We start from the raw sequence: 17,807 nt of genomic DNA on the forward strand, positions 1-17,807 counted from the left end.
TGGAACCTAAATTAGGAACTAATTTAGTGGACAGCACTAACCATCTAATTGAGATGTATTTCTAATAATATTTTACAACTTTTATAATTTTCCTTCAAATTTTGTTATATATTTTATGTTTTGATCAGTAGTATATTAGGAAATTATAATGCTAATTCAATCCAGGAAACAATTTTTAATTTTTATAGTTTTATGTTCTAAAAAGAAAAAAAAAATAAGTACAAATTTTGATGTATATATGTTTCATAGCTAAATCAATAGAAGACATATAAACATACAAATGTGTAGATCTGGATAAAATTCCATGGGGACAATGGAAATGAAAAAACACAAATCCAAACATAAGAAAGGAAAAAATGTAAAATTGCTGACTACTTAAAAAGACTATTTTTGTTCAAGTACTGTTTAAAAAGATGATAGTGAATATCCAACCACTATGGTATTTAGAGCTCTGGTAGCACAGTGGCTAAGGCACTTGACTGCTAACCAGATGGCTGGTGGTTCAAACCCACCAGCCACTCCTCGGAAGGAAGATGGGGCAATCTACTTCCATAGTGATACTGCCTCGGAAACCCAAGGAGGGGTCATTATGAGTTGGGTCTGACTCGACGGCAAACAACATGGTATATAGATTCCATTGACTATAGTTAAAAGAGTGTTGTTAATTTTTTTTTTTTAATTTTGTTGCTGTTGTTTGCTGTCGAGTAGGCCCTGACTCATAGCAACCCCTCCTTGAGAATGTCAATATTTATAATATGCCACAAATAATGTTCTTTGCTGCTTAAATGTATGAGAAATTTATTTAACAGCTTAAAATATAAGGAATTAGTTATTTAAAAAAATTATTTTAGCGCAAACACTATGAAAAATCATTTAAGACTACTGCCTTAAGGCATAAATAAGCTTTCAATCTTTGGCAGGGATCACTGATGGATTCGGACAGAACTCTGAATTAAATTTCATTGAAAGCTCAGGCTTCACTTGTTCTGTAACCTCAACAAAAACCATTATTGTTCTATTTTGGCATTTGCTCTTTCATAACCAGCTGGGATTCAAACATACAGAAATGAGTAATAATGAGAAAAGATTATACAATCCTGAATGACTCATTCAAGGACATTTATAAAATTTCTGTATAGACTTTGTTTTAGAATCATTTGGGTGAATCTTGGTTTGTTTAGCAAATGAAAATTGCAGCCCAGTAAAAAGGATGCACAAATATCAATGCTAACCCATCACTGTGAGCCTTTTTCTTCAAAAGCCACTTAACTGTACTTGTAATATTAAGGAATAGAAAAAGAAACACATTAAAAAATGTTGAAATCATCAAGCCATTAGACACTTTATATTACCTTTTGCCTTTATCTAGAATATTTTTCTCTTGTAAATTGTTTTCTTGGAACACATTCATGCATAGGTCATTCACAAAATCAACTTTGGACCTTTTTTCAATGAATTTATTTTCTCAGTTTAAAACGTCATACATTTATTGCACATGATGTATGATCTGGATGAATGCACACATACAAGTTGCTGTTGAGTTGATTTCAACTCATGGCAACCTCTTGTGTGCTCCTGGGGATTTTTAACAGCTCTCGTAGTATAGTGCCTAAAGCACTTGACTGCTAACCAGAAGGCTGGAAGTTCACACCCACCAGCCACTCCTAGGAAGGAAGCTTGGGCAATCTACTTCCCTAGTGATACTGCCTCAGAAACCCAAGGAGGGGTTGCTATGAGTCAGGTCTGACTTGACAGCACATAATAACAGTTTTTCAGAAGCAGATTGCCAGGCCTTTCTTCTGAGATGTGTCTGGGTAGACTCAAATCTCCAATTTTTGGTTATCAGCCAAGCCTGTTAACTTTTTGCACCACACAGTGACTCTCTCTGGAAAAATAACTCATGACTAATCCAGTTCCTATTCCCTGTCTATATTGAAAATTCATTTAACATCATCAAAGGTCTACTTATTGTCACATTAAAATGATGCATCTGTTCCTACACAATCTCTAACCTCTTTTCCATTTCACTGACCCTGGAAGACCATGTCTTCTTCAGTATGTCCCCATGGCAGGGGCACATTCTTCCCTTTGAAATGCCACCTAGCTTGTGGAAATAATAGAAAACCATTTCTTGCTGACTTTGAGTAGTGCAAGCCTTCTTAAATTTTTCATTCTGTCCCTGTACTCAGGGTAATGGAACATCCCAAAGATCCCATCATTAGCACTGACTCAATAAATATCTGATGGATTTATATATGTCTAGTAAGTGTGTAGATGCAGGAGAAACACAAATTCTTGTATGCCCCTTGACTGGATAAAAGATATAACCGACTGTACTCTGAAAGGAAAAGCTCAGGAAGGGGAAAAAAAAAAAAAAGTATTTTTTGCATCTATGTTTGCCCAACTCCCTGTATATTTCTGACATTCTAAGGCAGAAACAGGAGCTCTGGTAGCGTAGTGCCTAAGGCACTTGACTGCTAACCAGAAGGCTGGCAGTTCAAACACACCAGCCACTCCTTGGAAGGGAGATGGGGCAATCTACTTCCATAGTGATACCGCCTCGGAAACCCAAGGAGGGATCGCTATGACTCGGGTCTGACTTGAGGGCACATAACAACAACAACAAGGCAGAAACATCAGAATTATCTTCAACTTACCTTTGTCCTTATGAAATCTTCTGTATCACTGCAGAACACAATGGATTTGTTTTTCCATAGTATCAATAAAGATACCAAAGAGGATAGTGTCTAAGGCAATTCCTTTGGGATGCATTCAGCATGAAAACTTTATACGGGAAGAGAACTGACTGGCTCATTCCTTGCCGACTCTCAGTGCCTGGCACACAGCAACTGCTTAATACTGAATGGATGAAAAATAAAGGAATGGATGGCTATCTGGATGGATGGGAAACTGGTAGATTTTTTTTTTTAATATCTTATAGTAATTATTTAGGTATGATCTTCTAGACTGTTATTTAATCTCATATACATCTATATCTATATAATCAAGAGCATAGTATGTTTTTCTTGAAAATATCATGTAGGCTCTAGAGTCAGATCACCTCTGTCCACCACACAGTGGCCATGCAGCTTTAGACAAATGACTTGAGTCCTCTATGTCTGAGCCCTTTCTGGCAGACAGTAGCTACATTTCTTTCATAGGCTTGTTGCAAGATAATGCACACAATGAATAGCAAGCATTCTGTAAATGTGAGCTACCAATTTACCTATTGTATGTTTATTTCATATTTAATATTAATGGATAGGTGTGGAGATGAAAGCATTATCAGAATCACTATCTCCATTTTCTACTCTTAATTCCAGGTACAGATATAATCATCTCTCTGCTAATACACAAGCCAGCAGCTGGTTCTCTGTGATTGATCCAGAATGTAAAAATGTTGGTGCACATTCATATTTTAAAGTTGTAAATAACCAGACCAGTCATAGTATAGTAAAAGAAGCATTTTAGGTTTCTTTGGTGAAACAAAAAGCAGGTATAAAAGTTACAAAGATTTTAGATTTTCATTCACACACACACCAAAAAAAAAAAAAAAAAAAGTCATTCACATTTTACACTATACAAGTTATAATATAAATACAAGAAAGTATTATGTGCATTGTAATAGAAGAGGGAAAAAAATGACACAGTGTTGTTCTGTACTCTAGAACACTTAAAGGTGAGATTACATTTAATTCAGCAACCAAGGAAACTTGCCAATTTTATGATTATAGCTACTGTTGTTCCTTCTAAGCTAAAGCAGGTTTCATCAAGAAGAATCAATGTTGAGCCAAGCTGTTTGCTCTTTTTCTATTTGTATTTTATTTGTTGTCTACCCTTCTCAAGGTTGCTCTAACTTAAATTAGGGAAAGATTTCTAAATGCCTTCTTTCCATTACAGATTTTTCTTCACGCATTAAATTAAGTAGATAATGATTCAAAGTCATCTTCAGCAGTTACTTTATTCAAATAAAGGGGAGAAATGGAGTGGGAAGAGATAGACAAAAAGTTCAACACAGACTCCACCTAAAGGGAAAATATGCCAGTATTATCTCTCTATATATGCCCCTTGCTTAGACCAAGTAAACACCATTTGTGCTGAAAGCTATGCACTTTTCCACTCTTTTCATAATAAACACTTGATGCATTCTATCCATCATACTATTCAGTCAGGGGCAGAGTACCTAAATTATATGGTTCCAAACTGTGTGAGGGAAGTATAAAGGCTAACACTGAAAAATAACTAGCATCCTATGTCAATTTCCAGGTTTTGGAGAAAATAACATCCAATAAATTAAATCAGTATGGCTTACTTCATTTATTTATGTATGCTTCACAGCTGCAGCATTCATACATAAACATTCAAAACTTTATAAAAGATTAAAATGGTTATATATACAAAATTTCTTTCTTTGCATTTGTTGTTGTTGTTTTTGTTGTAACAATCCCCCACCCTCCAGAATCCCTAGGTCTATATCCATATGAAATGCATTGATCTGTAACCTTGTTGCGTTAGTGTTGTGAAAGCCATTAAAAAGTAGAACCTGGTTGAGTTAATAATTAGCACTTTGACCCCTAAAAAATGCTCTTGGCCATAGAAAAGTCCTCCATTCAGGCCTTTCTTGTAAGTGAAGAAAAGGAATGCAGCAAAGAAGAATTCCATATTGCAGTCCCAAGTTCCATCAGGAGCCCATTAGCCACATTGCATGGAAGCAAACTGCACCTTTGGCTGAGATGGGTGCAGTGACCTACAAACTGCATGTGTGTTAGTTGTCCAGAAAAAGTCATCCTCAGTCTTGCTGAAATACAAAGGGCAAGTGAAACGATTTCCAGCCTAAAAAAAACTACATAAAAGCAGCCGAACCAATGATTAAAGACCTCTAAGGCTCCATAATCATCATTAAATATGCCTGACCTCAGTGTGACTTTTTATTTTATATACAGGATTTAAATCATCTTATTTACATCGCCACTGGTGCTGAAATTGAGCTTTTTAAATAGTACAGTAGGCTGGTATACATTATAAAATGGTCTGCACCAGAGGCAAATAGAAAACTAAAGAAATTAGGTAGGCTGGAAATGGTTATTTTCTGCCCTCATTTTTTTTTTTTTTCCTCTCTCTCATGTTTTTGCTTTCTTGTTGAATGCCAATACTTCCACTTAAGATGTTTGGAGAGTACGGCAACCCAAAACAATTGGATGGTGGTCCAAGAACTCCAAACAACTAATAATACTTCTCAAGGTGATAGGAAAGGCACAGGACGTTAGGACTTTGGCTGAAATGATGAAAACACATGTTCGCCAGTTTAGGGATCAGCGCCTCGACTCCTGCCACCTCCGGCTCCAACGATGATCATGTTTTGATGAATTTATTGAATTGTCCTTTGCTGATGAGGAATTTTTAAAGTATTTCTTAGAATAAGTCCTTTGGTATGCAGATGCTACATGGAAGGAAAGAAAGAAAGAAAGAAAACACAACAATATTACTTGCTCCATACCCTAAACTACCAATAGCATAGCCGTAAATGAAGGTGTCTAGTAGTGGTTATAGCACGGTTGTCCATTCTTTCTAAAGTACCACTTACGATTCATGCAGGTAATTTTAGGTATAGCCCATCTTCCATTTCCTAGACACCGGATGGTTGGAAGGTGACGCTGAATGAAACCATCTTTGCAGTGATATCTAATCAGAGAGTTGATTTCATAACGAGGTTTCATCTTTCCAAAGGTCTTGGCATTTTCTACAACAGGGGGCTGGCCGCAAGCAACTAAAGAAAAGCAAATTGGTTATTTTCAAATAACCTAAATATTTCAATTAGCAATAGTTTCTTTTTTTTTTCTTTTACTCTTATGGCACCAAACCAAGTACCTTCATCAAACGCAATCATTTAAAATTAAGAAATGGGAATTTTTGAAGAGAAAAATTAAATGTTGAGGCTCTGTGGCTAGTTTGAATACCAGATTGGGTAATCTTGAATTGTGTTTTATTAAAGGGCTGAATGGCCATATATTCATCTTGATACTATTTTAATTTACAATGAAAAATTCTAAACATCAAGAAATTTAGCATTAGTAAAAACAATGAAAAGAAACAGAAGTAAAAGAAACTGTGTTAATTTGAAATGCGAGAAACTTGAAAACTTGATTCAACCGAATCTGTGTTTACCTGTAGTTTTATTCAACACTAATGAATTTAACTGGTGAAGAAAAGTTGTTGCAATGACATACTTTAAAACAATTAAATTTTATTAAATAATTGGGTTTTGAATTTTCTTCTTAGGTATTCTTTGAATAAAAATGCAATTTAACTTGAATATAATTTCTTTAAATAATATCTTATCCATAACTTACTTTAAAAATTCTGATACCACAAGATCTACAAGACCATATAATAATCTCTCATGAAATAAAGTAACTCTTCAATGGAAGAATGATGACCAAAAACCTGGTACCAAGATATTTGCATGTCAACATCCTAATATTAAAAGTTTATAATTATTTAAGTTTATTTACATATCCAGAAAACTGCTTATAGCCATATTCTTTTGAAATGGAAAATTCAGGCTTAGTTTAAATATTTAATTCCTCTAAATTGCTTCTGTTTGATAGAACACTTCGGGACAAATGGCCACACTGCAAACAAAATTGCATTTAATGAAAAAGACCAAACATATATTTTTATTCATATAAGAAATTATGACACAGATATATATATAACCTAAAAAAAAAAAAAGCTTTGAAAAGTCATAGAATTTATAACGGAGAAATTGGAAATATTTATTGAATAGCTATGCAATTTGATCTTCACAAATTCTTATCAGATAAGCTGAGATTGCTATAGTAATATTTCATTATCAATCATTACATTACACTGTATATATAGTTCAATGATAATCTTATTGAGGATACCTGGCATACATCTTTCATTGTAATCTGAAAAGCCTTTACTAGGGTCCTGATACTAGCTAGTATCAAATATAATTACAGACCAAAGTAATACAGAAGGTTAAAAATTATCAATTAGATAATTCACTATAATTGATTCCATATTATGCTGACCAAATTGGAAGTTGATTTTATAATTAAAAGGGAAAGAAATGCATAGATTTATTTTAAAACTGTTCAGATATGAACACATATTACAAAGCTAAAATAATTTAGTGAGTGTAGTATTAGCAGGGACAGGCAAACAGAATAGAAATAATCCACACATAAATGTATGCTTGATATTTGACAGAAACAACATGGAAAAGCAGTAGGGAAAAGGTAGTTTTGGAAAACTGGGTTTATATATGAGAAAAAAAAAAATGTACCTGGTTCCCTACCTCAGAGAATACACAGAAAATCAATTCCAGGTAGCTTAAATATATAAATATGAAAGGCAAAACTATAAACATTTAGAAATCAATATACAGTATCTTGATGATTATAGGGTCCACCCACTGCTGTTGGGTCATTTCCGACTCATAGCAAATCCTCCTTGGATTTCCGAGGCAATATCACTACGGAAGTAGATTGCCCAATCTTCCTTCCACTGAGTGGCTGGTGGGTTTGAACCACCAGCCTCTGGTTAGCAGTCAAATGCCTTATGCACTATGCCATCAGAGCTCCTGATTATAGGGTAGACATAAAAAAAAAAAAAAAAAAGTTTAAACTTTAAAAGAAAATTCAACTACCTCAATATTAAGAATTCTCATTCTCTTCATTAAAAAGGAGTTCTGGTGGCACAGTGGTTAAGGCATTTGGTTGCTTACCAAAAGGTTGGCAGCTGGAACCAACTAGCTGCTCCACAGGAGAAAGATGAGACAGTCTGCTTCTGTAAAGACTTACACCCTCGGAAGCCTTATGGGGCAGTTCTACGCTCTCCTATAGGGTCACTGTGAGTCGGAATCAACCTGATGGCAGTGGGTTTGAGTTCATCAAAAACTGTCATTAGGGCAAGAGTTAAGATGAGGAGCCCTGGTGGTGCAACAGTTAAGCACTTGGCTGCTAATCGAAAGGTTGGCAGTTGGAACTTACCCAAGGCCCCACAGGAGAAAGACTTGGTGATCTGCTTCTGTAAAGATCACAGCCCAGAAAACCACGTGGGGTAATTCTACTCTGACACGTGGAACCATGATGAGTTGGAATCAACAGCTCACAGCAAAGGGTTATAACACAAGCAAGGAACCGAGATGATATATGCCATACTGGTAGAGCAGTACCTAAGGCATTTGACTGCTAACCACAAGGCTGGTAGTTCAAACCTGCTGGCCGCTCTGCAGAAGGATGATAGGACAATCTATTTCCTTAAAGATTTACTGTCTCAGAAACCCAATAGGGGTCACTATGAGTTGGAATCGACTAGATGGCAGTGAGTTTGGTTTTTCATACTTGTCAAGGGATTAGTAACAAGAATATACAAAGAACTCCTTCAAACCAGTGAGTAAAAAGATCAAACACCAGTTGTCATCAAGTGGCTTCTTAGTCAGAAGTGTATGTCAGAGTAAAACTGTGCTCTGTAGCATTTTCAAGGGCTGTTTGTTTGAAAGTAGATTGCCAGGCCTTTCTTCTGCTGTACTTCTGAGTGGACTAGACCCTCTAGATGTGTGGTTAGCAACCAAGCTCCTTAACCACATGTGCCACCCAGGGACTCCAGTAAAAGGATAAATAATACTTTTAAAAAATAAACAAAAGACATGAACAAGAATTTGGGGGGAAAATAAAAAGAGCCAGTAATGACCTATAAGCATATGAAAAGATATTCAGGGAAATGTACCCAAGAAAATACAAATTCAATTATAAGAAATAATATTTTATACCCACCAGATTGGCAAAAATTTCAAAGTCCGATAGTATAAAATGTTGGAGAAGATGTGGACCAACAGAACCTCTCATACATTGCTGGTGGGAGTGCGAATTAGTACAACTTTGGAAAGCAATTTGGCATTTGCTAGTAAATCTGATGTTACACAAATCCTATGACTCAGCAACTTCACTCCTAGAAATACACCCTACAGGAACTACACAAATGTACAAAGAAAAAGTTTAAGAACGATCACAGAAGCATCGTCACAGGGAAAACACTGAAAATAACCCACATTTCCACTTACAGGGGATTGATAAGTAAAACATGATATAATGAAATATGCGGAAGCAAAAATGAAAAAATACAGTAATATGCATCAACATGGATAAACCTCACAAACATAATGTTGACCGACAACAGCAACAAAATAGCAGGACACAGAATACATACAGTATGATTCTATTTATGAAAAGGTCAAAAACATACAAAACTAAATAATTTATTATTTAGGGATACATGCATATGTCATAATGCCAAAGGGAAAAGCAAAGGAATTAAATCATTATCTGTGGTAAAAGTTGGAGTACACATGGATGAGAATAGAAGAAACACACAGGATGCTCCTAAGATGTAAGGATAGTATGCACTGAGGTGTTCTTTTTCTAAAAAGTATGCTTTTATTTATATTATAATTTTTTACAAGTATTTAATATTTAATTAAAAATAGAAATACTGAGGTCTTTGTATTTAAAGGTGTCTAAAAGATCTGAAAGAAAAGTCTATATGGATTGATAAATCAGTACCAGATACTCATTAGCAAAGAAGTGATTTTATATAAATAAAAATCAGACATGAGGGAGATAAAAATACAAGAATAGTTTTGTTTTATTTTCCTTTAATAGTTAGAGCCAACATTTAATACAACTTTTTCCCCATTGGGAATGTAAACTATGATGCTGCTTTTTTGTGTCTCTGTGTGAATCTTTTTTTGGTTATGTAGAAGTTTTCAATCAGCAGCAATTTTGCCTCCTGCTGTCCTGAGGAAGCATCTGTCAATGTCTAGAGACATTTTTGGTTGTCACAACTGGCTGGGGGCGGGGAGCATCTAGTGCATAGAGGACAGGGATGCCACTGAAGATTCTCTAATGCACAGGACAGCCACCCACGACAAAGAATTACCCTGCCCAAAATGTCAATAGTGCTGCTGTTGAGAAAATGCAATATAAGAAAAAATAACAGGAAATATAAGAATGTTGTATCATAGAATAGAAAGCTTGACTCCTGGGGCCATTTGAAGTTCTAAGAAGGCAAGGAGTTAATTAAAGACTTCTTACACTAGAAACAAAGAAAGCAAAAATACTAGATTTGTTATTTCTGGTGGCATAGTGCCTAAGGCATTTGACTGCTAACCAGAAGGTTGGCGGTTCAAACCCACCAGCCACTCCTCGGAAGGAAGATCGAGCAATCTACTTCCATAGAGATACCACCTCAGAAACCCAAGGAGGAGTCTCTGAGTCAAATCGACTCCAGGGTCATGAGTTGTTTTTTTTTTTTAATCGCAGAAGTGCTGAAGCAATGCAAATAGTCAGGAAAGCTTCTCAGAGAAAGGATATTCAGAATAGGTTCTATTTATATGGGAGGACAGGAGCATGAAGTAGTCATTGATAGCAGCTGAGCTTCATCTGAGACTATGGTTTTGTGTATCTGTGTTCTCTTTCTTCTAAGAATTTTTCATTACTGATGAAAAAAAAAAAAAAAAACCTCACTGGCATCAAGTTGGATCCGACTTATGGCAAACTGTCCTTGGGTTTCTGAGGCAGTATCTTAAATGTTCAGAGTATATACTTTTATCTTGTTATTCTAAAACAAATCAAGTGGATTTTCTACATTGTATTTGTACCCTTACTTGAGGTGGGTAAAAGTTCTGGGCTAGCAACTAAATATAATTCAGATTTTAACACTGTTATCAATTGCAAAAGAAGCCCTGGTGGCTCAGTGGTTGAAGCACTAGGCTGCTAAATGAAACGTCAGATTTCGAACCCACCAGCCCCTCTTCAGGAGAAAGACATGGCAGTCTGCTTCCATAAAGATGTATAGCCTTACAAACCCTATGGGGAAGTTCTACTCTGCCTACAGAGTTGCTATGAATCAGAATTAACTTGATGGCAGTGGTATCAATTGCAGACAGGTTGAAAATTTTTATGAACTTTCTATTTGTTCAAGGGACGAGTATATTTATCCAGCACACCTTAGAAATTCAAATATAATTGAGAAGTGATAAACACAACACACATTTTAAAATCTGTGTTCTTATTTATATCTGTTTAAAATTAACTAAGCAACTCTTCTCATCAGGGATCTTACATTGAAAGTTGTTGCTGTTGTTATGTGCGGTCGAGTCGGATCGGACTTATAGCAACCCCTCCTTGGGTTTCCGAGGCGGTATCTCTATGGGAGTAGATTGCCCAACCTTCCTTCCGAGGAGTGGCTGGTGGGTTTGAACCACCAGCTTTCTGGTTAGCAGTCAAGTGCTTTAGGCACTGTGCTACCAGAGTTCCTAAAAATCCAGATTACTATGTGATATATCTCAACTCTTAAATGTTGGCAATTAAGAAAAAAAGTATCAATGTTTTTGTCATCAAAATAAATAGGTTTATATGCCCTCGGGCTGGTGGTTGTTTTCTTGAAAGATACTATGGTAGTTTTGTTATTTAAACATTACATTGTTATCCTAAACATCAAAAGCTAAGGTTATGACATTAAGAAGAACAAGCTTTTCTCTACTGTATTGACGGTGAGAGCTATTCCAAAGCAGTAAAAGATGACATTATCAGTTTATTACTCAAAGAAGAAAGATTGTTCTTCCCAAATTCTCTCAATAACTGAAATGCAGATTACTTTAAGTATATAATATTAATGGCAAAATCGTTACCTGTTCCTTTCTTGCAGGTATAGGTGAGATGGTAATTGCAGGGAACATCATTCCACTGACCGTTCTCATGCCAGATGATTACAACACAGTCTTCACCAGAAGAAAAGAAGCTGTCTGGCTGGTTGGGCCTCCAGTTCTCATATTGCTGTAAGAATGGAAGAAGATAATTACATCATAAAGAGTGATATATTGTAGGAGTCCCTGGGTGGCGCCAATGGTTAAGCACTTTTTTGGCCATTTAAACTCATCCGGTGGTACCTCCAAAGACAGCCCTGGTAATCTGCTTCTAAAACGTCACAGCCTTGAAAACTCTATTGAGCAGTTCTGTTCTGACACACATAGGGTTGCCATGAGTTGAAATCAACTCAATGGCAACTAACAACAATATATTTTAAGAGCACCACCAGTATTACATCACAATCACATTAGAATGTGCTTAGCACTTTCTATTGGACCACCTAACAGAAATAAGTGCAGTGGTTAAGAAAGGGAATGAAAGTTTTAATCTCTGAGTGAAAAATGTATATTAGATTGTTCAAGTCTCTTTTCAACAAATATCTGCTTTTTTTCTTTGGCAATGGGACCCATCCACCCACCCACCCACACACACACACACACACACTGTTGAGTCGGACATGGCTCATAGCGACCTCTCCCTTGGGTTTCCGAGGTGGTATCACTACAGAAGTAGATTGCCCAATCTTCCTTCCGAGGAGTGGTTGGTTGGTTTCAACCACCAGGCACTGGGACATATCTGAGGAATTTTGGCATGGCTGATGGGTTTCAACTACCTTCCAAGTAGCAGCCGATCAGTTAACCATGGTGCTACCAGTTATCCTTCTAGTTATCTTAGATTTCTAAATATATAATCAATCCTCAATTTAAGAATTTCATCATATTATTGCTATTAATTATAACATTAATGGAAATGGAACTAAAAACAAAAATTCATAATCTTACCACTATAATCCATCTTGTTTTTTTTCAGCCTTTATGTCTACATATAATTTTATATAGTTGTGATCATAGTGTAACAGAAGTTCTATTCTTTCTTATCTTTACTATAACAAAGTATCATTCTTTATATTTTTTAAAGTAATTATTTTTATTCAAATTTATTAGCTATGCCCATCATTTTATACTCAACTTTTCTGACTTAGTTTTAGATGTGATTCTCAGTCATACAATTGAGTTTTGAATGTGGAATCTGTTTTCTTTTAATAAGAACATTTATCACATTTAATCTCATTGACATAAAAGATATGTTTCTAGAAATATATTTTACTATAAATATGTATTTGCTTTTCTTTGTATAATGGGTATTCAGATAATTGAAAACTTTTTTCATTTGATCTTTCTTTACTGTTTACCCTTATATCTACATCTTTGGATGGTATATATTAATTCCTCACTATGAGCAATAATATATAACCAGAAAATCGTTTGCCTTCAACCATAGTAATAAATGTAATTAATTTAGCATTATAATGCATGAGGTCCTCTGCTAAATACTTGATATGCATCACCTCTTACAACAATCCCTCATGATTGGGAATAATTTAGATTGAGATAGTAAGCACCTAGGACTCTGGCATAGCTTCCATTTCTTTGTTGTTTTAAAATGTTGCCTCTTTTGCAACTGACAATTATATGAAAAAGACAGTCTCTGTATCTATTGCAAGTCCCTGGATGGTTCAAACAGTTAACATGCTCAACCATTAGCAAAAAGCAGGGAGGTCCAACTCCATACTCAGAAGGAAGGCCTGATCTACTTCTGAAAAAGAAGTAGGTCAAAACCCTATAGAGCACAGTTCTACTCCAACACGCATAGATCACCGTCAGTCAGAATCCAACTCATTGGCAATTGGTTTTATGTCTATTCAAGAACAACAAACTTTACATCAGACACTCAGACCAGTGGAACAGAATTGAGAACCCAGAGATAGATCCATCGACCTAAGGTAAGCTGATCTTTAACAAAGGGCTGAAATCAATTCAATGGGGAAGAGATAGTCTCTTTAACAAATGGTGCTGGCAAAACCGTATATTCATTTACAGAAAAATGAAGCAAGATACATGTTGTTGTTGTTGTTGTTAGGTGCCGTCGAGTCGTCTCCAACTCATAGCAATTCTATGCACAGCAGAATGAAACACTGCCTGGTCCTGCACCAGCTCCACAATCCTTGCTATATTTGAACCCATCACCACTGCCACCATGTCAATCCATCTTGTTGAGGGCCTTCCTCTCTTTCTTCAACTTCACTTTAGCAGGCATGACATCCTTCTCTAGGCAATGGTCCCTTCTGACAACATGACCAAAGTAGGTGAGAAGAAGTCTTCTCATTCTCCAAGGAGCATTCCGGCTACACTTCCTCCAGGACAGATGTGTTAGTTCATTTAGCAGTCCCTAGCACTTTCAGCATTCTTCACTAACACCACAACTTGAAAACATTGACTCTTCTTTGATCTTCCTTATTCATTGTCCAGCTCTCACATGCATATGAGGTGATTGAAAAATATCATGGCTTGTATCAGGCACACTTTAGTCCTCAAGGAGACATTTTGTTCTTCAGCACTTGAAAGAGGTCCTTTGCAGCCAATCTGCCCAGTGCTATACGTCATCTGATGTCCTGACTGCTGCTTCCATTGGTGTCAATTGTAGAACCAAGCAACGTGAAGTCTTTGACAACATCAATCTTTTCTCCATTTATTGTGATGTTGCTTATTGGTCCAGTTGTGAGAATTTCTGTTTTCTTTATACTGAGATGTAATTCATACTGCAGACTGTATTCTTCAATCTTCCTCACTAAGTGCTTCAAGTCATCCTTACTTTCAGCAAGCAAAGTTGTGTTGTCAGCATATCACAAGTTGTTAATGATTCTTCTTGCAATCCTAATGCCAAGTTCTTCTTCATATAGTCCAGTTTCTCAGATTATTTGCTCAGCATACAGATTAAATAAGTGTGGTGAAAGGGCACAACACTGACGCATTCCCTTCTTGATTTTAAACCATGCAGTGTCCCCTTGCTCTGTTCAAATGACAGCCTCCTGGTCTATGTACAGGTTCCTCATGAGTACAAGTAAGTGTTCTGGAATTCCCGTTCTTCTCAATGTTATCCGCAATTTGTTATGATCCACACAACCAAATGCTTTGGCAAAGTCAATAAAACACAAGTAGACATCTTTCTGGCATTCTTTGCTTTGAGTCAAGATCCATCTGACATCAGCAGTGATAAGCCTTGTTCCACGTCCTCTTCTGAATCTAGCTTGCATTTCTGTAAGTTCTCTGTCAGTGTACTGCTGCAACCCTTTTTGAATTATCTTCAGCAATATCTTACTTGCATGCATTATCAATGATATTTTTTCATAATTACCACATTCTGTAGGATCACCTTTCTTTGGAATGGGTACAAATATGGATCTCTTCCAGTCAGTTGGCCAGGTAGCTGTCTTCCAAATCTCTTGGCATGGCCGAGTGAGTGCCTCCAGTGGGGCTTCCGTTTGTTGAAACATCTCAATGGGTATTCTGTCACTTTCTGGAGCCTTGTTCTTCTCCAATTCCTTCAGTGCAACTACAACTTCTTACTTCAATACCATTGGGTCTTGATCATATGCCACCTCCTGAAATGGATGAAGACTGACTTTTTGTTATAGTGACTCTGTGTATTCCTTCCATCTTCTTTTGATGCTTCCTGCATCATTCAATATTATGCCCATATAATCTTTTGCATTCTAGCCATCAGTGATAATGAATACATCTTGACTGCAAGATCCATATCTCACACCAAACACAAAAACTAACTCCACATGGATCAAAGACTGACATGTGAAACTATAGTGTTCATCAAAAAAAAAAAAAAAAATCATGGGCACACATGTTTGTTGTTGTTGTTGTTATGTGCTATTGAGTCGGACCCGACTCATAGCGACCCCTCCTTGGGTTGCCAAGGCAGTATCACTACGGAAGTAGGATTGCCCAACCTTCCTTCTGAGGAGTGGCTGGTGGGTTTAAACCGCCAGCCTTCTGGTTAGCAGTCAAGTGCCTTAGGCACTATGCTACCAGAGCTCCCTATTTATGACGTAAAGAGACTATCAAGCATAACCCAAAATAAAAAACAGCAGAAGATAAACTTGATGATTGAGACCTTCTAAAAATTAAATTCTTATGTGCATCAAAAGACTTCTCCAAAATAGCTAAAAGATTGAGGGCAAATATTTGGCAACAACATATCTGAAATTTATATAATTTTAGATCTATCTAAAATTTATAGAACACTCCAACACCTCAGCATCAGAAAGATAAACAACCAACTGAAAAACGGACAGAAGACATCAACAAACATATCCCCAAAGACGATATTCAGGCAACCAACAAACACATGAAGAAATAGTCACGATCATTAGCCATTAGAGAGATGCAAATCGAAACAACAATGAGATAACATTTCATCCCAGCAGTAACAGCAAAGTTCAACAAGATAGAAAATAACAAATGCTAGTGAGGATGTGGAGAGATTGGGACTCTCATACACTACTGGTGGGACTGTAAAATGATACAACCACTGTGGAAATTGGTATCCTTAAAAAGTTGTAAATAGAAACAGCATTTGATCTAGAAATACCATTACTAGGTATATATCCTAAGGAAGTGAGAGCCAGGACATGAGTAAATATATGCACACCCATGTTCACTGCAGCACTATTCACAATGGCAAAGAGATGGAAACAGCCTAAGTGCCCATCAATGGAGGAATGGATAACCAAACTATGGTACATATACCCAATGGAATACTATACAACATTAAAGAATAATGTGGAATCTGCAAAACACCTAATGTGGATGATCTTGGAGGACATTATAGTGAGTGAAATAAGTCAGTCACAGAAGGACAAATACTTTATGAGTCCATGTGGTGGTTAAATTTGTGTGTCAACTTGGCTGGGCCTGGTTGAGTGGCTGAGCAGCTGAATGTAGTTATGCCCATGGTGGGATTGGTAATTAACTCCATGGTGGAATCTATCGGAACAGCTGAGTAGCTGCTCTGGGTATGTGGTCTGCTTCCCAAATATAAGAAACAGCTTTGGGAATGGTCTCTAGCTCATGGCATGAATGAACCCTGCATGTAGCTGAATCATTGTTCATTAGCCTGCCATGCTCTGCTGACCATGGAACTTTCAATAGATTTGAATCAATGGCCTGCTGTGTGGTTTGGTAACATCAGGACTATGTCATTTCATTTGTTGACCTTGGGTTTGTCAGCCTCAGCAGCCAGTAGCTGCCTGAGTGAAGAGATGCCTCTAGCTTCAGTGGGCAGGAAGCAAGAGGCAGAGCTGAAGCCCAAGGTTGAGGGGCATTCACACAGCCCCTAGAGCCTGGCTTTGGACTCGGACTTCTAGCCTCCAGATTGTAAGAATAAACTCCTGTTTGTTAAGGCCATCCAATTTATGGTACATTTCTGTTATAGCAACACTAGGTAACCAGAACAGTCCACTGCTTTAAAAAATTAAGGGAAGGTTTACATATGGAGGGAAACTTTCTTAGTTACCAGGGATGAGAGGGAAGGGGAGGAAAATTTGCTAGATAGGTAAGAGACAAGTATTGATTTGGGTGAAGGGAAAGGCAATATACCAAAAGTGAGTGACCAACACAATAACACTAAGGAAAAGAAAGACACAGAGGGGTGCACAAGAGGTAAAGACAGCAAAGATAAACACTTTCAAATACATGATACTGCTTTATCAGTAATAACAAACATTAATCTATGGGTAGATAGATAGGTAGAGAAGGTGGATCAGGTACGTCTAGACAAAAAGGGAATATATTCATGACCATATATAAGTTTGGCTGATGATATCCCTACATACATGTTTTTATGTGCTATAAGAATGCCCATATAAATAGAACAGGGGGCAGAGTAAAGATAACTTCTTAGCCACAGCTAATCACCCTTAGGGAGCAAGTTGTTGGGGCTGTTCACTCAGCACCATGGTTAAGGGGGATATCAAGCTCAATTGGTTTACCATACTACATAAAAACATTGTTCTACATCTTACTTGGTGAGTACAGACTAGGATCTTAAAAGCTTGCA

At 36.8% G+C, this 17,807-nt stretch overlaps 1 protein-coding gene across 1 annotated transcript in view; it reads right to left on the reverse strand.

Moving 5' to 3' along the window:
- Positions 1 to 5,312: 5,312 nt before the first annotated feature.
- VCAN (versican) overlaps positions 5,313 to 17,807 on the reverse strand; it is a 127,215-nt gene continuing 114,720 nt past the window's right edge. Inside the window, exons 12-14 of the mRNA XM_007950544.1 lie at positions 11,720 to 11,864; positions 5,585 to 5,767; positions 5,313 to 5,440 (exon numbers count right to left, since the gene is read on the reverse strand). Of these exons, the coding sequence (XP_007948735.1) occupies positions 5,313 to 5,440; positions 5,585 to 5,767; positions 11,720 to 11,864 (456 nt within the window). The remainder of the gene's footprint in view (positions 5,441 to 5,584; positions 5,768 to 11,719; positions 11,865 to 17,807) is intronic.

Source organism: Orycteropus afer, unplaced genomic scaffold (assembly GCF_000298275.1).
Source record: "Orycteropus afer afer isolate SDZICR_OR568_19922 unplaced genomic scaffold, OryAfe1.0 scaffold00276, whole genome shotgun sequence".
In the NCBI taxonomy this organism is placed as follows: domain Eukaryota; kingdom Metazoa; phylum Chordata; class Mammalia; order Tubulidentata; family Orycteropodidae; genus Orycteropus; species Orycteropus afer.